Source organism: Pipra filicauda, unplaced genomic scaffold, assembly GCF_003945595.2.
Source record: "Pipra filicauda isolate LSUMZ 115617 unplaced genomic scaffold, ASM394559v2 scaffold83_size3615187_pilon, whole genome shotgun sequence".
NCBI classification, from domain to species: Eukaryota; Metazoa; Chordata; class Aves; order Passeriformes; family Pipridae; genus Pipra; species Pipra filicauda.
Window position 1 is genome coordinate 3,057,622 of NW_024105020.1, and position 24,296 is coordinate 3,081,917.

The window sequence follows — 24,296 nt, forward strand, 5'->3', positions numbered from 1 at the left end:
TCCCTAGATTTGCATTTCTCTTTCTTTACTCCATCCAATTTTATATCTTCCCTGCCTTACTATTTCTTTGACCGTATTTTATATTTTCTTAAGTTCTTATAGTTTGTTTTGTAATTGCTACAGGGAGCTCTCTGAATGATTAATATGGTACATTAAATACTTCATCCTGAACTATGCTGTGTTTTTTCTGATTGATGCTATATATTTCAGCTTCCTTCTGCAAGATGAAAAGTGTAGGTTTATTAAGCATTTTCTCTGGCTATTTGAAGGAAGGCCTACTCCTCTGGTAGACTTCTGTTTCTCCTTAAACAGAAGGAAAGGCTTTATCTTTTAAATAGCTTTGTCTGTGGGGTATCTTAGCCAAAAATTCCTGAGACTATTGCTGTCATTATTATGTGCAACAATGAAGGCTTATTTAAAAATACATTAGAACTTTGACCAACTCTTGTACTAAAAATAATGGCAAAAGTTTCTGAAAAAAGGTATGGCCTCTGCTCAAACATATGTGCAGTTTAAATACAGCAAGAAATGGTCATAGTGTTAGGTTATGTAATTTTGCTAATAGGCTTAAAATTACTATCCATGTCTTGTCTATAGCTCGTACCAACAACAAATAAAGCACAAGACTTTACAAATATGTTTTTATGAGAAAATTATATGAAAAATAGTATTTTAAAGGGATTTTAGTATTTTTCTTGCTATCTTTATTTGAGAAATCAAATTGACACTGTTTAAAAAGCATTGCTAGAAGCCATAGTCACGGACTGTAATCTTTCTGTGCCAAGCACCCTAAAATACTCTTCTAATACTGCTAATTTTTTAGTAGTTCAATCTCACTAATTTCTTGTAATTTCATTTTTTACTAGAAAACAAATTAGAAGGCTAATGGCCTTCTGCAAACAGCATCAACAGTGTAAACAGATCAGCTAGTAAATATAGATGCATTATGGTTGCTAAATAAAGAGATCTGCATATCATTTACTGTATGGATATTTCTCAGTAATATAATTATACACAGTAAATTTCCATACTGGAAGTTCAAGGAATTCTAAAATGTCTCAGCTGATGTGATATTTAATCACCAATTTAAATCATTAGTAGAATTACTTGACAGTAAACTGTACAATTGTCCTTGTAACTGACAAATATGTCTGTATTCTCCAATTTCTGAAAATAACTTTATTGCATAATAATTTGCAGGTATTCATTAGGATGACTAATAAATAGGCATGATTCATTATACCCCTATACCTCAAAATCTTTTTATTCCCCCTCACAATGTAGCTTGTTCATAGGCTCATCAGATGACTTGAAAACAAACGATTCACATCTCATAAACCTGCTCTGCATGAGAATTTGCTTTCAGACTCTAGGTTTAAAAAGCTATGAAATCCAGATGAAAATTGTTTTTTAACCTATTTATATAAAACCTATTTTTATTTAATAGGTTTGTAACGAACATGGTAAACATGGTTTTGAAGTACTTAACATGATCATAACAGAACAACAGGCATGTATATACAGGCACTACTGAATATGAGAGAAATTTAAATCCTTTTCTGGTATCTAAACAGTTTATTTTTTTTTCTGTGGGGACATTTCATTTACAGTGAAGAAAAGGCATCTTAGACTTATTCTAAATATATCACATATTATTGTCAGTCCACTTCATTAATCAGAGATTGCACTTAGCACAGTCTTTTGTACAAACAGTAATCAGTGTGTGCTGGAAAGACTATAACCCCTTGATTTGACCAAAACTGTCGGAAGGACAAATAATTTCAGGAAAAATTGGATGACACTACAGGTATGCAAAAGGATTTTGCTATTTCTGTACACTGCTGATTACATCTGACTAGGTAATAATTACCCAACCATTTGTTCTTAGAGCACTAGGCCATGTATTACACTTTCTTGCATATTGCCTATTTAAATCTTACTCTGTTGTGTCATGTATATACAGTTCACTTAAACTAGAAAACTTGTATATCTTGATTATCTTTTGCTGTCACCGTGTCATCTCTTTATGTAAACAGTGGCTGCTAAATTATGTTGATCTTCAATAGTGTTTTCTCTGTGCTCCTTTTGTGGAGAATCTTTATTTCTTTGGAAGAGTTTCTGTGCTGTTTGGGTCAGTGTGACACAAGCACCCAGCAAGGTACCATCCTGTGTGCTGGTATGAGCAAAGCCTCAGCAGATTAAGCACTGGGTGTACATACTGGGTCAAACCTTGCTGAACCTGTTTTGTAGGTATTAACATTGCAGTGCAGCGTGTAAAACTTCTCCACAAAATAAACAAGCCTGTATTTTCACCTCTTCTTGCTCTGGGCATGAATTATAGTTCTCTTTGATAAGCAGCTCTCTTGATAGAAAACAAAAGAGTATTTTGTCTGTGCTGCTCTCAACCCAGATGTTTTAGCATCATCCCAGCTATACAGATGTTTCATGCTTTCTGCTAATTGTTGGAAACTTGTGAGCTGCCCCTTCCTGGAGTTGCCCTGGAGAGTGTGTTCCTAGTCCTCAAAAGATCTGACTGTGCATCTTGATTTGGAAAAAGACCGGTAGATCTTGCCATATACATACATATGTATGTATGTAATATATATATTTAAAAAAGTAAAAGACAAAGCTGTTGTGCCAGAAGATACCATTATCCTCACCAAATAATAAAGGCCTACACAGATGGTAGCCTTTTTTTTGGACATTTCATTCAAAACTGATCAGGATGAACACACCTTCTAGATACACTGCCAGCTCTTGTATCTGAAAAGGTAGTTTGACCTGTCAGCGGGAATTTGAGGTATTTAAGCTGTTATTGCTGTCCCTGTTTCTTCGACACCTTATCTTTGGTACCCAGAGAGTATGGATGATGATGCTGATACTGGTGACCAACATCGAATTTTATGCTCCTCTTTCCATGTCAGTGACTAGCAAAGTTTTTATGAGGAATTAAACCAGTGATGATAAAATCTTTCTTCGATGTAAGAAAAGATCCTTGACATGATTTGAAAGCTTTAATGTACTCGAGACAAATTTAGTATCTCAGCACAAAGATAAAATTCAGGATTGTGCTCTTTTCTCAAGCCCTAGACTTGAATGACTGAAATGCTTCTCTAAGATACTTTCTGAGAAGCACCTGGGCCACAGTAACTACTTGATGCTTCTGGTAGGGGAATTATTAGTAGCCAGAGTTGTATCTGATCTTTCTGGGGACATCTAGGGTATTTGTGAGATGGGAAGTATCAAGTAATAATCTTATTTCAGAAGCATTGTAGCAGGTGACTTCATATCTGTATGACTGACTGGACCGACACTTTTGAGTTTTGGACAACACTGTCAAATTTTTCTATGGTGGTCTGCCTTGACCTAAAAATAATGAGGACAAATTCCTTTTGTCCTCCAAATAAAGATCACATATTGTTGAAGGGTACTTTTGCCTGTCTTCTGGAAAACAAACCTTTGCAAAAATTTACAGGCTCCCTCAAGGACAAGAAAAAGTTTTCCATGTTGCAAGGCTGTATATGCTGCTTTCTTTCAGACTCCACAAACCAGGCTTCATCTGCAATATACACAGAACTAGTAGGATGCCGTATGACACTATCATAACATGCATCTGAATGTCCTGTTTTGAATTGCCTTCTGATGTTTTTTACTCTTCTGGCCTTCTTAAGAGCTAAACTTGTTCTCTGATGTGGTGTTGTGTTTCACAGCACAATCCACAGCCCTCATGATTGAGGAGCTGACATGCAGGGCACAAGAGCAGGGAGAAACCAGAGTATATTTGTATTCCTGCTATTGCTGCCAAAGGCTTTTGCACTGTGAAACCCTGTCCTGGACTGAATTGGGTTAATCACAGAAATTACTAGAGAGAGAAAGATATTTCTTGCCTATGTGGTAGAGTGGGGGCTTTCAATAAGGGAGGGATGAAGTCGTTAGCTCATGTAGGACATGGGCTACATTTTGCTTATGTAATATTAGATGGCTATGTTATGACAGTATTCTCATTCCTGTTTTTTGCTTTGCATCTTGTTCTCATGTTCCCTGTATTTAACTTGAACTCACTGCTTCAGATTTGAAAGCAGACACTGTTTTCCTGAAAATAATTTTTTTCCAGCTGCATTTGTTGACCTCTAAAAGATATTATTACCTTTTTTCACAGGCTTTATTTATATCCCTATGCTACTGCAACCACTGGAAGCCACTGCTGCACTTCTATTCCTAAGGGCTTTTTTTTCATTGAATAAGTATCCCAAAATAGGTGCAAATGCCACTTTAGTGGCTGTTTTTTCCTATGTAAGTTTTAGTGCCTTGTATATGGGTAAATACATTCATATGTACTTTCACTGTTTCAAAGGCAAATATGCATTTTCTTTGCCTTTTCTGAAGGCTGTAATTTTGCATTGTTTGTTATTATTTGAAATACATGGTAAAATTATCCCGCCCCTGTTCTACAGGGATGATGAAAGATCAAATAAAATTGTAGTAATTAGTAAGCAGTGAAATGACCACACAATGGTTGTTTCCCAGGGATTTTTTCTTCCTTTTTTTGCAAGGTGGTCTTGAATAAGTTAAGATTTACTTCTGGTAGATTTCATTTAAGAATTAAGATGTGGATAATCTAACAGCCTAGATAAACTACCAAGATGGTGAAAGGCCTCAGGGGCAAGATTTAGGAGAAGCTGCTGAGGTCACTTGGTTTGTTAAACTTACAAGAGAAGACTGAGGGGTGACATCACATTCCACAACTTCCTTGAGGGGGCAGCAGAGGGGGAGGTGCTGATCTCTTCTGTCTGGTGACCAGTGACAGGACACATGGAAATGGTATAAAGCTGCATTAGGAGAAGTTCAGACTGGACATTAAGAAAATTTTCTTCAGTGAGAGGGTGGTCAGTCGTGGGAACAGACTTCCCATGGAAGCGGTCATGGCACTGTCAGAGTTGAAAAGGTGTCTGGACTATGCCCTTAGTCCTATTGTTTAGTTTTAGGTAGTCCTGCAAGTGGCATTGGTCTTGACAATCCTTGTGGGTCCTTTCTAACTTGAGATATTCTATGATTGCATTTTTTTTTTTTCTATGCATCTGCCTCTTAGGACAGTAAATAAACCTTTGGTCTTAAGTGCCACAGGTTTCCCTATGTTTTGAGAAACAGTCCACCCTTTGTCATTCTTCAAGGTATGAAGTAAGGATTTAACAATATGAAAGAGTTTATTCTTAAAACTAGAAATCTTGGGTTTGTGCGCCACTTGGCTATCTGTTAATTAGAACTTTCTAACCCCTTGTTTTGTCTGCTAGCTAATATATTCTGCTGCTTTGCTGTGCAGACACTCATAAAAATCAATAAAAAAGATTGGAAAGTTCACTGCTGCTCTGTTCTTTCTGTGTTTGTTATGAATAACAATGTTTGTTCAGATAAATGCTGGAATAATTGCAAACTTGAAGCACAGCCTCACTTGCACTAGAGAAAAGTACTTTAGAGAATTCTATTCAGTATTTTACAGAAGCTGACGAAATTTTAAAACTTATTTCACTGACAGTCTGAAACTTTAGTGCGTTCCACAACAGATTCTGAGGCTTTTTTTTGAGAGGTTCATCAAAGCATCAAAATATGCATTTCTTATCAAAATTGCTGGTATGAGGAGTCAAGCCTTAGATATAGCCATGTTCACAAGCTTATGAAACTCCACAGATCTCTTAAGCTAAAATCTTCTTTTCTTGTTGAAAGTTTAGATGGGCTCAAGGGGATGCTAATGAGATATCTTGAAGATGAGTCTGCTGAGGAATATTAAATACATAAAATCACATCTGTCTCAGGAAGTAACCTGAAGGTAATTGCAGTGTGGATGATAGCAGAAGCAGGTGTTGCGTATGCTTGTCCTGTTCTTACTCTTTGCTGTGTATCTATTCATGGCTGCCTCTGCTGGAAGCAAGGTGCTGATGTGGATCAATCTTTGTTCTTTATGAACAGTTAAAGGAAGATGTCTCACTCTCAAGTGTTATTGCATTCTCTTGGAGATCAGTATGCCTTGGAAGGAAGAACAGGCCAAAAGACTTGAACTGCTGATACTGAAATGACCACCCATGCTTATTTCATTATGAAATTCCCAGAGATTCACTCACCAGGACAAACCTGTTTGTAATGCTTCATGTGATACACAGATTCTTTTGGCTGGCAGTGTTAACTCTTTGGTTGGGGACTAACACAATTTTGCTTTAATTTAATTTAATTGCTTTAAAGGGATTTGTTCTTAAAATGTTCATTTATGCTTCTTTTTCATGGGTCTGAAACTCCTAGAGATTATTTAATCTTCAACCTTAAGAATTTTACTAAGAAAAAATTACAGTTTTGGTAGTGCCTTCAGATTTGGTAGATAAAAACATTCATTACTGTAATCGTAAGTGTTGCGCTGCTATGGATGGGATCACCAGTGACATTTCCTTTCAATAGTTAAAAGCAGCACTGATACCATGAAACAGATTTTAAGTTCATCATATGTGTTATAAAAGTTGGCCTAGTATATACCGGATGATATTCACTGGAAGCCTAAAGAACAGTTACACATTGTCTTTCAAAGGTGTCTTCTTTTTATTAATTTGGATTTGTCTTGTCCTGTTTAAGGTTCTTGAAGACAAGCAGTCTTGTGTCCTGCAGGTTGATAAAGAGAACCTTATGTCTTATTTTGTCAAGGCAGTAAACACTTTCTTCCTCAAAAAGGGGAAATAGAGTTTGGTCAATAATACGTTTTTTTCTGTTGCTTTTAAGTTACTAATTGAATTTATTGATACTGCTTGAAAGATCCTTAGATTTAATCTAGCTATTGCAGATTTCCTTCCATTACTACCCTGCAAAGTCTTCTATCTACCTAACTCCTGCCTTGTGTATAGTCACAGATTGATCAAGTTTATTGCATATTTTCCTTCTTATTTTATGATGTTGCGTGAATTAATTTTGAAGTGCCACTTTCCTGGGACGTGACTACAGCAAAACGGTGTTGGCAAAGATTCTATTTAATGTTAGACTGGGCAAAGTTCTGATGTGGAAGGAGGACAGTTGACCTGCTGTCCTGAGGGGAAGAGTTTTGTGCTGAAGTCCTGGTTCTGAATCTCAGGTGCTGTTGGTAGATATAAATACAACTGCTTATTTAGAAATGATGGCAGAATACCAAGTTTTTAATGCATTTGATCATGTGAAAAATAGCATCAACTCTTCTATTCTGCATGTTCATGTTCGTTTTAAAAGTGGCATCTCCTTTTGTACTACAGTGGTGCAGTGATTGTTGATTCAGAAGGAAAGGTTACCTAGTAAACCAGCAGTTGTATTTGCTGTGTCTTGTGTTCAGAGCAGCTGAACAAGACCAGACCTTCTTAACTTCGTTGGACAGCAACCCAGATTACAGTATGAGATTGGAAGACTACAAGCTTCATCTTTTTAATGTGACCCTATTGTGATTGCAGCTCTGACTGGGAAACTGCCAACCTTTTGTGTGACGGACACAGACAAATAGTGGAAATTAGGAAAAAACCCTCCTATTCCAGACTTTTTTTTGTCCTGACTGTGATGCTTTCTGTATAAGTGTGTAAGGTTTTAAAAGTAGTAGCAAGGCTTTATGGTAGTCTAGAAAACAGGTCAAAGCTATGTTCACTCTAAGGACACTTCCACTAATGCACAGGCTTGTGATCAAATATATGATTCCAGTTGGGATGAAGTTTGGCATTTATTTTAATCTTTGGAATACTGTATAGAAACTAACTGTGTTTCTGCTGAGTGTGTGTAGGTAGATATATTTATATATAAATCCTGTATTTTTCCATGCAATTACGGTATGGACTGTTTTACAAATATTGGAGTTATTAATACTGGACCGGTGGCATGCCAACTGAAAATGCAAATTTCTGCCTTTTTTGTATGATGACTGAACTGCAATTTCTGTATTTCTAGTCTTTAAAAGGTTTCGAAAAGAGAGAAAAAAAATGCTTCAGTTAAATATGGATATACTAAAATTATTTTTAGGTAGTCAGTAGGTCACTGATTTGCAAGTGTTGTACAAACGAGAAAAAGTTATGTCTTTACCTCCATTCTATTAATTAAATGCGCATGAACAATTCATATATGTATTTTAAACACTTAGTGATTATCAGTGTCCATATGGACTTGTGAGTCTTCTTGTATGGAATTCACTGCAAGATGAGTTTTAAGTTGTGAATACCTTATCTGCTGGTCAGAACTTCTGTCCAGCACTAGGCATAGCACTTATGAAGAAAATACATATGAAAAAATTATGACAAATGCTTTTTATTCACATACTCTTTGGTATTTAGAACTTGATTTTGAAAGAAACCCACTGTTGTTGTTGTCCTTTTTGAAAAGTGTGCGTCATTGGCATTATGCTGGATTTCGTAAAACTAATCTTTAAAAATAAAAAATGGTGATTTTTAAGATCAAGGGGTAAGCACCTTTATCAAACAAGATTAACAATTCTATAGAAATGCTTGAAAGGGATTTATTCTCTGGGTATAATCCTTTAATGATACTCTGCAATACAAATTCATCAGAAAAAGTATGAACTGGTTTTTGTTTCTAGCATTTCAAAGGCAGCTCTTTCTCCAGAATCCTCATGAGCCACCAGAATCTGGGTTGATTTATAGACTAAATTTTCTTTTCAAAAACATAAATAGTACATCAGATCATTAATAAGTGTAACAAAGGTCAGGGTTTTCAGTCACATGAATTATGAACTCTTTTCCTGGAATGCATGTGTACAGCCAGGTTGAATACAGAAACACTCAGTGATGATTTCATCATAAAGTGCGTGAGATGTAGCAAGAAAATACCAACAATTGTCTGTTAAGTGCAGATATGAGGTAAATATTCCCCTTTCTTCAAAAAAATAAAAGCTTCTTCTCATATTAGATATGGCTTAGTTACATTTGTGATGTGTTCTTGCATTACTCCAATAGCTTACACACTGAAAGGGATTTTCAAGGACAGCTACCTGCAGTGTTTACACTTCGCTCTTTTGAAATGTACCTCCAGAACTGTTAAGTGTTCTATTCATTTTTTATGTTTGTTTTTTTTCCAGACTGATCTCGATTATGTTAACAGTGTTGTTGCAAGCCTGGAAAAAGAGTAAGTTGTAGTTTTATGGGGGGGTTCTTAGCTTATTGGTGGGTTTGCTTTTTGATTTTTCTTTAATCAGGTTGTGATAAGTAATTAATAAAAAAACCTCTAGAAATAAGAGATTATGCCTTTTTGTTTCTTGGGGCTTTGGACTTTTGAACAAAAAAGTAATAGATGACAAAGTAAGAGGCAGTGATTCAGTCAGTTACATTGTAGAACAATAAGTAGTATTAAATTATTTGGTGCAACATAAACAGATTTATGTTTATGTTATGTTTATTTTGTTTTCACGTTAATGGAAATTTGCAACACTGTGTTAAGGCCTTGTATTCCATATGTTTAAAGAGATCTGTAGAAAAAAAATCACTAGGTAGTGAACAAAGAAAGGCAAAAGAAATGCTTAGGATGTAGTTTGATTCTGATTGGTGAGAGGTGATAGTGCTCTGAAGGAGGTGCCAAGGAAAACAGTACTTTTTTATATACTGCTTCTGTTTTACACGCCTTGTTTGAATAAGTCGTTTTTGTTACCAGACACAATAACTGTACCAACAGAAAGCAAGAAGGATGTCTGCAGGACTCAGAATCTCTCATGTGACTTTAGAATGTTTCTATTGACAGATTTTCTACAGAGATCAATTCTGGCTTGGTGGAAGTAATAGCCCCTCCTGCATCTTACTATCCTGACTTGACAAACTTGAAAGAGACATTTGGAGACTCAAAAGAGAGAGTAAGGTAAGTTTATTCCTCCAGATCTTTTCCCATCTCCTCCCACACCCACACTTTCATTGTTTATAAAATGGCAAGTGGGATGTGAATTCTTGAAATGTTTTCTTACTGTAATTCTTGCAAGTGTGGGGATGCTAAAAGTGCTCTGTGAATCCATCTCATTCCAACTGATTGTGTTGTTTTGTGCTTGATCAGAGCCTATGCTTGGATGTATTAATTTAGTGTTAAATTTTGGGAGGAGAACTGAGATTTGATGTATTTTTATTCCTCTATGAAGACTCTTCTGTTTACTGTTTTTCTTCCTGAAATACTTCCAGTAAAACCCAGTAGTTCCTGCTAAGTTGCCAATTAAAATGCACATGTGTTTTTAGTGAAATGCCAGGTAGCTTTCACAAAATCAGATTCAAATTGAACCAGTTTTATGTCTGTATTAAAGCATAAGGTGAAAGCTTTGTTCCTTTTTTCGGGCAGAGGATTTCCCGAGGGAACAATGCCAAAAGCAGCTGTCCTAACATTTCACTAATATGCCTCATTCTTCATAGTGAGATTTACTTTATATTGCCAGTGTGTATTGAAACCCTTTTTTCAGAAACCTTAAGCTTTTGATTTAATTTCAGATGGAGAACAAAACAAAACTTGGATTATTGTTTTCTTATGATGTATGCCCAGAAAAAGGGAGTTTATTACATTCAGGTAAATTTCTTTTCTTTATTTTGAGACAAGTTTTAAAATGAGTTTCCAGAAATTACGCTCTTGGACACATCAGAAAGACCAACGCAGAACAAAGATAACTTGATCCCATAGTTTAAGGAGGGCATTAAGTATGGTGGTTATGGTGTATGAGGAAGTAATTTGAGAAGGACGCTGTCTCACTGTCTCTGAAGGAAAAAGTAATTTGTCCTATGTGACTTAAGATGCTTAGCAAAAAAAGTGAAGGAATCCAAACAGATTAACTACTCTTTTTTCCTTGTCCCCCAAATGAATTATTGTTGAGTTGCCTAGGCAAAAAAATGCCAGTATAGTTTTTAGTGGAAATCAAGCAAAAATCCATTTTTTACTTTCTTTTGAAGGCAAGTGCAGTGTCACTTTAATATGACTGAGTATAGACACATTTTCTTTTTTCTTTTTTAAAGAGGTTTCCAAGAACAGAGTTAAGCAGTTCTTCTTTAATTTGGCTCTGAATTGTTCCTATCATGTTTCTGCTTTGAAGTAGAAGTCTTACCTACAGGTATTGTGGATTTAGTAGCTGCTCTAATGATCTTTATTTAGATTTTGTGACTGTGTCCTTGGGGTGTAAAGTCCCACACATCTCGTCTAGTTTTCATAAAGCTATGCTGACTCCTCTCTCAGAGCTCTTGGAGTCTCAGCTGTCTTGGAAGCTGTGCAGCCAACAACATGAGACAGTCTTGTTTGATACTGAATATTAATGCCAGCACACAGGGGAGAGCATGAATGCACTGGGAGAAAGGACAGGAAAAGCAGGGTCCTTAATGCCTGCACTTACGAATTAAAAGGATTGTAGCACCCCATGTTGGCAGTTCTGCTGCCTGGACTAGGTGGTTAGTTTAGACTATGCACCTGTGCTTTTATTGGACAGTTAAACCCAGGTGAAATGAATCCCGTTTCTGTAGACAGTGTCTCGGCTTCTTGTCTCAGAGGAGAAACTCTTTCAGTGCTGTTAGGTTTGTGAGGAAAGAGAGTCATGTTTGTGTACAAGTAATACAGATATTCTGCTTGTTCTCCTGAAGATGTCACTTAGACTGACATTATTTCATGGATAATTTTTCTCTGAAGAAAGAAGGTGGAAAAGCAATGTTCTCAGCTAAGAAGCTGAGATATGTTTGTGGATTCTTACTGCAGAAGGATTCTGTATTGACTGATCCCTACAACAGTTATTCCAGTGCTAGGATTAGACATATATGGCTCTGTGTTAACAATATATGATAAATCAGTATTTCCTAACTGTACTTTTTCCTATGGCTTTGATGAGGCTTTTATTTTATTATTTATGTTGATATCACTGCTACCTTCCTCTAGCTTGAAGATGACATCGTTGTCAAGCAGAATTATTTCAGCACAATAAAAAATTTTGCACTTCAGCTTGCTTCTGAAGATTGGATGATTCTAGAATTTTCTCAGCTGGGTTTCATTGGTAAGAAAATGTTCACTTGTATGTAGTTTGAAATAACACATTCATCCTCAGACTGTAAATGAATAGTGATCTGACTTCAAAGCTATCTTCTTTGTACTGAAAATAGACCAAGAGGTAGAAATTCATTGATTTTTTTAGGATCTCTGGTTTAACTTATAGTTGTTGGTTTGACCCCTCATTTGTTTTGTATACTTTTGTATGACTGAGGCAAATTCAAACTGTTGGAAAAGAGGGAATTTTTATAATGAAAAGTTAATTAATTTATAAAAATACAGTCAAACTGCAAGGCATGACTTATTTTGAATTTAACTACTGTTAAAACAAAAATGTCATTAAAACACAACTGACTGAAGTAAAGAAAAAACATAGAACTAACTCCTAAAATAACTTCGTTGATGTTAGTGCCAAAATTTCCAAGAATCAGCAGGCGTCAGTTGGTCTTTGTTGCAAAGCCTGCTCTATCTCCATCTTTTTAACTCATCGGGGAGAAGTTATGACAGTCTGCTTCTTCCTAGATGTGGCTGGAGTCTGTCTGTCATTTGCAATGAGCAGCAGGGACAGAAGTTAAGCAGGATCTCAGGTTGTTGTGGATTGACTGCCAGGGTGCTGTAGAAAACACTAACATGTTTTATAGAAAGATAATAGACTTGAAAGCAATGAAAGAGAAGTTTTGAAGGGATTTTACAAATAAAAAGGTTATTTCTTTTCTGCAGTGATGTATCATGATCTGTTTAAAAGCGATAAGCTGGGAGATACAAGAAATTCTTGTTGTTCTCTTTACTTTGGATCTACTTTCCAGAGAATAGTTTCATTTTTAGCTCAGTGACCGATAATGGTCATACTGAGAACTGAGAATGCTGGCAGTATGTGAATAAATACTGTCCTCTTTCCAGCTCAGCATCAGGTGTGCAATAGTTCCCTGACTTTCAGGGTCTCAGGGGCTCCTGGAGTAGAAGGGAAAAGAGTAGTTATCTCTTATACATGCTATTTTGGGGTACAGAATGGTACTTTGTACACTTGCCTTCCAGTCGAACCTACAGAAACAATGGAGAGGAGGAGAAGAAATGGGCAGAGTAAAGTCTCCTTATATACCTGACCACCACATAACTAATCTGCTTTGTTGCCTTGGGCTACGATCAGAGATGCACTGTTGCTGAATAAATTATGGGACTGGTTTTGTCGTCTGAGAGGTGGGAGAAATAGGAAATGAAACTGCCTAGTATAAAAAATTTAAATAATTTGGACCTTTGCCCTAAATAGATTTGTCTCTTGGGTTGGGGAGCCCCATGCAACATTCTGTTTGTGTCAGCAAAGACTGGTTGAGTACTGGCATCTGATTAGACTTTGTTTCTACTTTTGAACAGTTAAACACTAACCCCAGCTAAACCCACAATTTGAATTTTAGCTCCAGTCCTAATTGCACTTCAAAGGAAAATTCTGTTCCTGAGCTGTAGAAGTAATTTACAGTTACTCTACATTTGCTTGATTTGGTAGTAGAGCGCAGTCACAAATTGCCATTTGGTAAGACTAACATATCAAAATGTGCATAAAACAAACAGTTTAGGACATGCACTGTCTACCCCATGCAGTTGTATTTCAGATCACTTAACTTGCTTAATATTTGTGTATTTCACACCCCTCTCTGTTCTCAGTGCTGCTGTAGAGGACACAGTGTCTAAGCCAGAAAGAGCAGGTAGATAGTTCTTAATACTGAGACTTGGCTTAATCAAAAACACAACTGTTTAAAAATATCTTGTTTTTCTGTACAGTTTATATACTTGTGGTCAGTGTGGGCTCTGAAAACGGCTGTAGTTAAATTTAGTTGTTAGCTCCTGCTGCTTGCATCCCTGTTCTTTTTTCCTTGTATCATATTTGTTTGCCTCTTTTTAATTAGATGATATCAGTAGAATTTCAGATGCATTTAGCTATGGCTACACATCTTAATGTTGCTTTTCTACCTAGAAAATTAAATTAGATTTTTTTCTTCTCCCAATTTAGCTACTTATCCTGCTTTTAAGTTTTGAGAGAAGAATTAATATTCATCAAAACAACTCAAACTTTTGGCTTTGAGACACATTGGTGTGCTGTAACCATGTATTGCATGGAAATTTTATGCAAGTAATGTAGATTTGCCTCATCTCTGATTTCCCTTTATGGATCTTGATGCAGACTGATACTATGGTTATTTGGTAATGCACATAGCTATGGGGAAGAGCAAAAGTAGTTTGGGGATGAGTTTTATGCATAAATGTCTAAGAGAGAAATTAGAGCACCAAATTCATAGAACGGCCTGAGTTGGAAGGGACCTTAAAGATCACCTAGTTCCAACCCATCTGCTGTGAGCAGGGACACCTTTCACTAGACCAAGTTGCTCAGAGCTCCATCCAGCTTGGCCTTGAACACTTGCAGGGATGGGGCATCCCCAACTTCTCTGGGCAACTGTTGCCTAAATGTGACTGATTTTGAAATAATCTCTAAAAAAGAGAAGTGTGGCTGATTCACTGTAGACTGTTGGAAACCTTGATCAGCTTGCAAGTTTGCTAGGTAAAACTTTTTTGTCATGATGTATTTCTGACCGGAAAATTTAATTTATGCAAGTGCTACATGAGAAAGTGGCAAATGTAGCTATTTAGGCTGACAGCAGGATTATAGAATTCTGTCACCTCTGCCACAGAGCAGATGTTGCTTCCTTTGGTTTTTTTTTTATAGTGAGAGCATAGTCTTAAGTGCTGTCAAGTATCTAATAAATAATGTGTGAGATGTATGATGTTTCCCTAAGAAGCTCTGTGGAAGAATCTTTTGCTCCTCTGGATTCTGGTTTGCACTGCGGTCCCTGTGACAGAATGTAGGAAAGTCCTACTAGCTTTTTATGAGAAATATTGATTTATCTTCCAACTGCTTGAGAGCTGAAGTGTTTTCCAGAGGAACTGCAATACTCTGCACTGTTTCTATGCCAGCTGTAACAAACAGTTAATGGAATGGTCTGAAATCAGCCTTTACATTGTCTTATATAGTTCCTCTGAGTTCTTACTGTGCCCTGATGTTTTAAGGCCTGTTGTTCTGAGTATTTTAAGTTGTTCTGATTACAATTTTGCTCAAGCTGTGCACATAGTTAAAGTTTGGGGAAGAGTAGATCAAGTCAAACATTTGAGCTTTAAATAACTTCAAAGAAGTTCTGGTTTTAATGCCAGTAATTTGCATATCATTAACAGGGAAAGCATTGAAAACATCAACTATAGTTAGAATATGTGCTTGTGGGTATAAATTATTGTTGGTGTAGACTCAGTGCATTTAATTATTTTTATGCAGAAGAATGAAAATGAATGATTTAGATGTTTGAAGTTCAGAGAATTGTAGCAAACAAAGTGCTTTATTTCAAGTATATCTTGTACTTATCAAGAATACTGAGAGGGCCAGAATAGTTCATTAAGGATGGCATTTAAGTGGACTGAAAAATATATAGAAGTCTTGGCAGGGCTCAATAAATAGAAGAAAGTAGTCCACAATTATTTTTTTCCACTCCAGGCTCTCATTTTTATCAATAAATTATATGGAGAATGTCTTCTACATTTTGCATATCTCTAGGGGTTTATGGAGCAAGATTTTGCCTTTGAGTCTTAATTCCTTTGGATTTTGAAGTTTCTTTCCAATGGTAGGTTGTATGCATCCAGAATCTGCAACCTATGACATTTTGTCCGCAGAGTCTCCTGGATTTATGTATGTTCCCATGTACTGTACCAGTGCACAAACACAGCGCGATGAGCCGTTGCTTCGGTTGTTCTCTTTGGTTTGAGACAGTGCATGTTGACTGCAGTTTTTTGCTTAGGTCTCTTTGGCTTGATGATCTTTGACTACCTATTGGGGGTGGCCAATGAGCATTCTGTAGCCTAGATTTGGATGGCATCTCAATGGTTCTGTGGCTCACATGCTGCTGCATGGGAGGCTGCAAGACTGAAGGACCTTGGCAAAGGCTGCTGCTTGTTCTTGGGCTATGGCTATGCCCCAGGGAAGCCAAGCTGCTGCTGCTGCTGCTCTTGCTTAGAAGAGACTAAGGAAGGGCTTGGCTTATTTGGATTCAGAGGGGTTTGGGTGTTGGATCTGTGGAGTAGGAGTTATACTGGGCTGCTTTCTATCACAGAGGCTAGCTGTGGACTGTCAGGGTTCCAGAGTTTTGAAGGCTTGTTTTGCCAGAGACTTCACTGAAGAGCTCTGTTTTTAAGCTGCTGTAGGAAGTGTGTTCTGGAGAAAAAAAGGGGAAAAATGGATCTATGGCAGAGCTACTGTGATGGTGGTATCTTGAGACAGAAATGACGGATGAGGAATGCAGTGTTACACAGAAGGATAAGGGACCGTGGCAAAGCTGTGCCAAACTGTGTGGAAGGTGGTGACAGCATTTCAGAAAGTAATGTGTGGATATCTGTCCTTGGTTACTGAAGGGAGACAGTGGCATGTCTTGGGGGCAGGGTGTTGCCTGTTCATCTGCGCTCCAGTGATCATTAGAAATTAATGTGAGGTGGCTTTGTCTCCACTGTTGAACACTTCCATGGTGCTGGGCAGTGTAATGCAGAGAGGCCACTGAAGATGCTAGTGGGCTGAAGATACAGTGAGCTGATGCTTACTGGTTTATTCTGACTAATTGTAGTTGTATGTATCAGAGTGGCTTGGGTTTTTTTGTTTGTTTGGATTTTTTTTGCGTGGGGGGGTGTTTTTTGTTGTTGTTGTTTGGTGGTGGTTTTTTTTGGTTTGGTTTTTTTGTGTGGTGTGTGGTTTTTTGGTTTTTTTGGTTGTTTTTTTTTTTTTTTTTTTTTTTTTTTTTTTTTTTTTTTTTTTTTTTTTTTTTTTTTTTTTTTTTTTTTTTTTTTTTTTTTTTTTTTTTTTGTTGTTTTTTTTTTTTTCCTGGTGTGTCCTATGATATCACCATGGCAGCTCAATTATTCCTGAAGTCCTGGGTGGTTGACTGCATGGTGGACAGTAGTGTGCTGGCCTAGAGAAAGGTGCCTCTGGGCCTAGACTAGTTTACCCTATGGAAGTAAATAATTTGTTGATACTCTGTTTCTATTTTAGATAAAATTAGGATAACTTAAATTAGGGGAAAGAGTAAATTCCTACTCTTCAGTTTTGTTCTCAGTTTATTTAATTGTAGGTAAGGATCCTGTACCTTAACACTCAGTTTTAAGCTACATGGTCTGTGAGTGATGACAACTAAAGACTGTAATCCTTGTGCTCTTCAGAAGATGAGCAAGTCAAAGGAAAAAATGTCAGTCTGATTCTTTTGCTCTGTCCTTGGGACAAAGAAGAAAAGGATTCTAGAGCAGCCTGACTGTGTATAGATCCTGGAAGAGGATAAACTGTCTCTTCAGTCTGCTTGCATTGAGATTGGAGCAATACTGTGGGGATGTTTCTGTCTTCTGAGTTGCAGGGTATTGTGCATCTCTCTGACACCTCATGGGAAGGTCTACTTCCTATGGAAGCAGATGTGACTGACAGACTGCCTCAGCAGGTGCCATCTAGAAATGATGGTTTCAGTCCCATAAACATCACAAAAACATCTGATTAGGCCCATTTTTCAGCTGGTGTTTGATTAGGGTTTATCACATTTTTCTGCCCTATGCCATTGAAAGCAGTAGGCAGAGATGAATCACCAGGAAAATTGGGAGCCTGTTTAGTTGGATGTGTGACAAGCTGAAAGCTGTTATTCTGCATGAATATTTTGCACAACATTGTACAAATCATATGATTGTTTCCTACCCATTTTTAAATATTTACTTCCACAAATAATGTTTTTAACAATATGACAGCATAATGTGTAAATAGTAACAATATACTAATAAAAATCATAACATCTTTCTTAGGTCTTTTAAGAATAAAGCCTTGCAATTTTCCCTAGTTTTTAGTAGAAGTTGTCCCTTGTGTAGTGGGAGCTTCAAATTTTAGTTACAGTGTATTTTCAAGTGGAGATACCTATTTGAGAACCTCATTGCAGCAACCACTTATAAGTGATGTCAATGTTTTGACTTTATAAACAGCCAAATTAAAGGTTTCTGTAAGCAACAATTTTGATTTAACAGTGTCAGGTCATTTATTGTTTTACCACATTTACTTTTCCACCCCACTGTGTCACTTTATGAATCATCATTCCAACGTATGAAATAATTGGCACTTTTGTCAGATGCTTCCTCCATATTTGTTGAACTTCATCATGTTGTAGTCTCGCTCAGACCCCTCCAAACTCATCTCAGAATTCCATAATAAGTATTCTTTCATTGGCTATGTTCTTAACCAATTTCACACAAGTCATAAAGAAATGAGATCGCATCAGACTTGTTTTCTGGAAAGGGCAAGGCTCTTTAGGTGATCTTCTAAGTATCTGTTCCCTTTTTAAGAAGATGAAGGATCTTGGAATTCAAGATCCTGGCATTCTCTAAGCAAATCCCTGTAAGAGTCTGATACCTGGTAGTGTCGGAACACACACAGTGGGGCTGCTGCAAATTTACTTTCCCTTGAAAATGTGGTTGTTGCTAATACATGTAAGCTAACAACCCAGCATTCTGTATCTACTCTGATATTTTGTATAATGTGCCAGGATAAGTCACCTGTTCCGGTAGAGAAATGTTCCATCCCTGTTACAACAGAGATTTGAACTCCCAGCTCCTTGTACTGTCTTATGTTAGCCTTCTATGAATTACAGATTTCAGTGAGGCCTAAAAGAAAGAGAAGTAACTGAATGTCTGGCTCTGAATGATAGTCATGTACAGTCACAGTGAAAATGTATGTTCCTAATCACTAAAGCCTAGATATCTTTTTAATTTTTGTGTAGTTCTGGTTCAGGATGATACTTCAGGTATATCCTCTCTTCTGTTCGTGTAAATGCGAACATCCTCCTTAATGGCTTGGTAAGATAGACTGCTTGCACCATTTCTTCACTTCCACTCAGCCACCTACTCAAGTAGAGTGCTACACTGCTGACAGCTCTTAAGCTTCATATAAAATGTTGTTCCCTATTTGCTTGTCATCCAGACTAGCCTATACGGCTCCTTAGTGGCCTTTCCAGGTAATTTTGTCCTCTTGTAGATGAGAACAGAATCCCATTTTCTGATGAGTGTGGGAAGTGGTTTGGGTACCTGAGAGGGGAGTCTGTTCTTAATGTCTACTCCATCTGTTTTTTCTAAGAATAGGAGAAACTTTTAGAACCTCTACCACTTGTGGAACTTGTTATTTAGAAAACCTATGGAGGCCTCCTCACAAGTGGAAAAAACCCCCAAAACATTTCTCATACCTGAGTACTGTTGTACAGGACTCTAAAATGTGGAGAGACAGAAGATGTGCATAGGAGAAGAGCTTCTGTTGGACTCTGATCCATTGATGCCCACATGCCCCAAGAACCCATCCCTGTTTAATCTAGCACTGCCCACATCTCAGCACCATCTGCAGAACTGAATCACTTCAGCCGGTGTCTTCCCAAGAGATTTATTGATACACAATGTCTTTCTTGCCTTCTCCATTGTAGCCTAGCAAAGTAGAGGCAGACTTCATCTGCAAACCTGGCAATGTTTTCTGAATCTGACTTTAAATCTGTAACTGCCTTTGGAATTTTCGCTGGCACGCATTCATGGAATTGTTTTGGTTGAAAAGACCTCTGAGATCATCAAGTCCAACCGTTAACCCAGCACTACCAAATTCACCAATTAACCATGTCCCCAAGTGCCACATCTACACATCTTTTAAATACCTCCAGGGATGGTGACTTAAGCAACTTAAGGCCCCTGGCAACCTGTTTCAATGCTTGAGTGCAGCCCCTGGTACAAGCACTCATCAGTCTGTTTTGGTCCTGGTTGTCTTCATACAGGGTACCTTTTTTTAACACAATAGCCCAGTGTGTTGGCCACCTTTCTCTTCAGACATCTGTACTGGCAGAGAAGTGTATTCCACAACCACATAGGTGGTTGTTCATGTTGATAGTAAATAGACTTTCTTCATCAACAGTGAGTTTCCTTCTTTTGCAAAGGCCTCCTTTAAGCCTCACAGTTTACAGGGTTCCCAAGAATCTTTTAGCATAGTGCCACTCAGAATGGCACTGTGCTATGACCCAGAAGTCCTGCTGATGGCCTGTGCACTTCCGAAAAAAACTCTGGTTGCTGTGGGCTGTCTCTCTTCTATTGTGTTGTCTCTGGATATGTTCTATAGTTTCCTTCTTTCCCTTTGATTTCCTGCACAGAAGGATCTGAAGTTAGTGGTAGGTGTTCCATCTCTGCTTTTTGTACCTACAAAAACTGAGATTGTGTGACTGGGCAGATAACACTTGCAACAGCTCCTCATCTCAGATGCTTGAAGCTTACACATGACATGGGGAATAGGAGATGCCAATCCATAAATCTTCTTTCTCTATTTTTGCAAACTGACAATTTCTATTCTTAAGGAAACTGTGTTGTAGAATACCTTGAATATTTTGATAGCACCAAGATCTATTACAAGTTCTTATTCTAATAGTTGTTTTGTTTAGTTGACAGTTATTGAACTTTTAATAACATTGAGATTTCAGGTTGTTCATTGCTAGCATTTCTTGTCTTGGCACAAATTTATCATCTGATTTCAAAAGACAATGTTATCTCTAATCTAAAGTAACTCTAGTTATTCTTAATGTCACCACAGGTAAAATGTTCCAGTCTCCAGATATCACTCTTATTGTAGAGTTCATATTTATGTTTTATAAGGAGAAACCTATTGATTGGCTCCTGGACCATATCCTCTGGGTGAAAGTGTGTAACCCTGAGAAAGATGCTGTAAGTTTGTTTTTATTATAAAACTTTTAAAATGTTTTTGTGATGGTGAATGAGTTGGTTTTTGTGAGCTGGAAACTAGCATAGCGTGTGTTACCATTACTGCATGTTCTGGGAGTCTTTCTTCCTGCCAAGATTTTTATCTCAAAAAGAATAGTTCTCAGAGGCTTATAACTGTTATTGCTTCAGATTTTGGACATGAGTGCAATAGTATGAAAAGCAAAAGTTTAGTTAATTTCTGTGTGTAACAGTGCTAAAATAAACTCATGTGTAACCACTGCTGAGGCTCTGCAGAATGTCACTGCTTGAATAGCAGTCTTCGAGAAGGTTCCAAATGGGGAATAAACTTTGGATTTTGGTCCTTCGTTTCTCAAGTAGCACCCTTGCTGAAAGACTGAATAAACAAGTTCTGTGCAAGGACCTTGAACAGTGTTATATTTACACATCAGTCTTGGTAGATTTCTGGAATGAAAACAAGAACAACTGGATAAATAGGCCTAGGTTCTTACCTTGTGTTGGTTTTTACTAATGTGATTCTTTTTTTTATTCCACCCTTCCCTTTTTCCCACACTGTTTCAGAAACATTGTGATCGACAGAAATCTAATCTACGGATACGCTTCAGGCCTTCTCTTTTCCAGCATGTTGGCCTCCACTCTTCTCTAGCAGGAAAGATCCAGAAACTCACAGTTAGTAGCCAATATTTCCCTTCCTTTCCACAGCAGGCCAATTAAATTTAAAACTTTGTGATGATTGAGAAAACAGGCATTTTCTTGTTGTCTTGCATTTCCAAGCACAGTGTATATTGCTCCAGTTGGAATTCAATCTGATATTAACCAGTTACTATTGAGTATAAGAAGTGCTAGTCTCAGCTAATGTGGATTTTTGTTGGGGATATTTTTTCTCATTTTTTTACTTTTATGGCATGCTCATCTTACTAATCTGTACAAGATCTGATGCACCCAAAATGAGTAATGCATTTGTTTTCCATTTTAGGCAAATGTTTAAGTGTAGCCACTTTGGAAAAGAACATAATAAACAAGGTTATCTGACCAGCATGATGTTTGTCTGTCTTTCAATTAGGATAAAGACTTCCTGAAACCATTACTGCATAAAATCCACGTGAATCCACCTGCAGAGGTTTCGACATCTTTAAAAGTCTACCAGGGGCATACACTAGAAAAAACCTACGTAGGGGAAGATTTTTTCTGGGCTGTCACGCCAGTTGCTGGAGATTATATTCTTTTTAAATTTGACAAGCCAGTCAATGTAGAAAGGTTAGTAATTATTTGCCTTTGGTCTCATATATAAAGTTGCTTGTGCCAAGAATGTTTGAAGATAGAATTTGGGACTGTCATTATAACCTAAAGTGAAATGACATAGGACATTTGGAGTTCAGCTGAAACTATGATCACTACTGTCTTCCCTCCAGATCTTTTACTACAGTAACTTTTGTCTTGCTTTTTAATTTTTTTGTTCATTTAATCTGGAGCTTTTTTGATAAGTGCAGTGCAAAACCAGCACTTCTCTGACACTTCATAAGAGAATTTAAAAGAAGCCAATTTGGTTCTGCTTGTATTTGGTTGGTCTGCTTCTAATTACAGTGCAATTGTACAGCATGGTATGTGGTACAGTGTGTTGTGCCCTGCGGCTTCAGTCCCTTGGTTGTCCATTTCTGAAATCGTGCTGGAGCATATCACGATGTCCCCAGACCTGAAAGCTGGGAGCTCTGGAGGGTCATGTTTTTTAGCTGTAGCTTTAGGGCTTGAAAAAAGTCACCATGCTAAGACTCCAAGTTGACCTATTTAAAAAACATTAAAATTGAACAAAAAAAAGGGGGGGGGGTGCCTTCAAAATACAAATATCTGTGATTTGTTAGAGGACTAAAAGTGACTTCTTTTTAGCTATTAGTTAGATTAATTAAGGATAATAGAGTTTGCACTGTAGAGATTAGTCATCCTTTAGTTTTATTGAGACTGATCTGCTGCTTTGCTGCTACTGTCTTGCCAACATGGTAGTCCAAGACTTATAAATGGTTTATTTAATGTCTATTTAGGTGTTGCTATGTTAGTGGATTCCTTTTCTCCTTACTTCACATAACTTAATGCGTTCTTTTTAGGCCAATGCCTATAACCCTGTAGAAAAAGTTTCTTTGAATGAATTTAACTGGGTATTAAGGAGCCCTTTTTGCAGTCCTGAACTGAATACAGTTAGTCAACTTCTGTGCCTTGGTACATTATCAAAGGCTAAGTCTTCACCTTGGCTTAGTGCAACAGTGAGGATCAGTAGTTTCCTTGTTACTATGTTGTTCCAAACTAGTCTGACCTGTGAAACTCAAATTTGTTGTCTGAGATGTCGATTACTCTTTCAATTGATTTCTGTACTTTAAAAGACTTTCCCAGTTAGCTTTCCAAGATACATGTGTTAAGGAATATGACTGCCCTACCTCCTTGGATTAAAGGCAAAATATTTTTTTTAATCCTATGCCAATAGTTTAAAAAACACTTTGTTTTGATTTCTTTTTGATCATTTTCCTTTTTAAAGTTACGAGGTAAATGTTGTCCATTTTGTTGTGTTTGTGTGGTGTTTATTTAAAAAAGAATCTATGTTCTGAATAGGGTAAGTGTAAGCAACAAATTTTGATCTTGAGTGGATTAGGATGAGCCAAATGCTCAATGGCAATTTTGGAAAGCACTGCTAGCAAGTGTCATAGGTCAGCACTGTTATAAAAAATGACATGCACAGGTCTGAAGAGAAAAATTTTTGATACGTATTGCCTGAATGATGGAGGGAACTGGGGGAATGAGTACTAATTATCTGTGCAAAAGGTGGGAAAATAGTGTTTATTGTTGTGCCCTGGAAAATTGTAGCTAGACCTAAGGTAGTTAACGTCTACATGCTGTGTTAAGAACAGTCTTAGCAGTAGAGGATTATATATTTTTTTTTTATGCTATTATTTTGATTTATTGAAGAAATGCATTTTAGTTTTAGAAGAAGGGAAGTATCTTGCGTTCTGTTGCTTCCTCAAAGCAAATCCACCAATTAGAATGGTGCTACCTGTTCAGACTTAAGTTTAAGGTTATTTGAGCCACCATTACAAGCCATTTCAAAGTTTATTGAGAGTTTTAACTTCTGTTGCCACAGTGTCCTCAAAAATACAGTATTTTGCCTTTCTGAAGTTAGTGACTGATTAGAGCTACAGACGTTTTAATTTCAAATTGTTGGGGGCTTGTTTTTGTTTGTCTACATAATTTGAGCAGCAGCAGCAGATTTTTGCAGGTGAAGGTCTAATGGAGCAATGGTATTTCCTGATATTTCAAGGATGCTTGCTGAGGCAGTCAGAAATAAAACTGTGACTTGCAGGTTGAAACACAGAAAAGGGAAAATGGACCAAACATTACAAGACTTACCTGGTAGGGAAATACATCTGATAGTAGGAATTAAGAGTAGAAAATACACCTTTTATAGCTATCCTGTGTCTGTGAAAGGATGCAACAAGTTGTTTGGGTTTTTTTAAGTAATAGAAAAG

At 37.2% G+C, this 24,296-nt stretch overlaps 1 protein-coding gene across 1 annotated transcript in view; it reads left to right on the forward strand.

Annotated features, from left to right (window-relative positions):
• The window catches only part of MGAT4A (alpha-1,3-mannosyl-glycoprotein 4-beta-N-acetylglucosaminyltransferase A), a 78,709-nt gene that overhangs the window by 34,807 nt on the left and 19,606 nt on the right, over positions 1–24,296 (forward strand). The window contains exons 6-12 of the mRNA XM_027718078.2: positions 9,077–9,123; positions 9,733–9,846; positions 10,458–10,533; positions 11,878–11,992; positions 20,642–20,772; positions 21,349–21,456; positions 21,851–22,044. Of these exons, the coding sequence (XP_027573879.1) occupies positions 9,077–9,123; positions 9,733–9,846; positions 10,458–10,533; positions 11,878–11,992; positions 20,642–20,772; positions 21,349–21,456; positions 21,851–22,044 (785 nt within the window). The remainder of the gene's footprint in view (positions 1–9,076; positions 9,124–9,732; positions 9,847–10,457; positions 10,534–11,877; positions 11,993–20,641; positions 20,773–21,348; positions 21,457–21,850; positions 22,045–24,296) is intronic.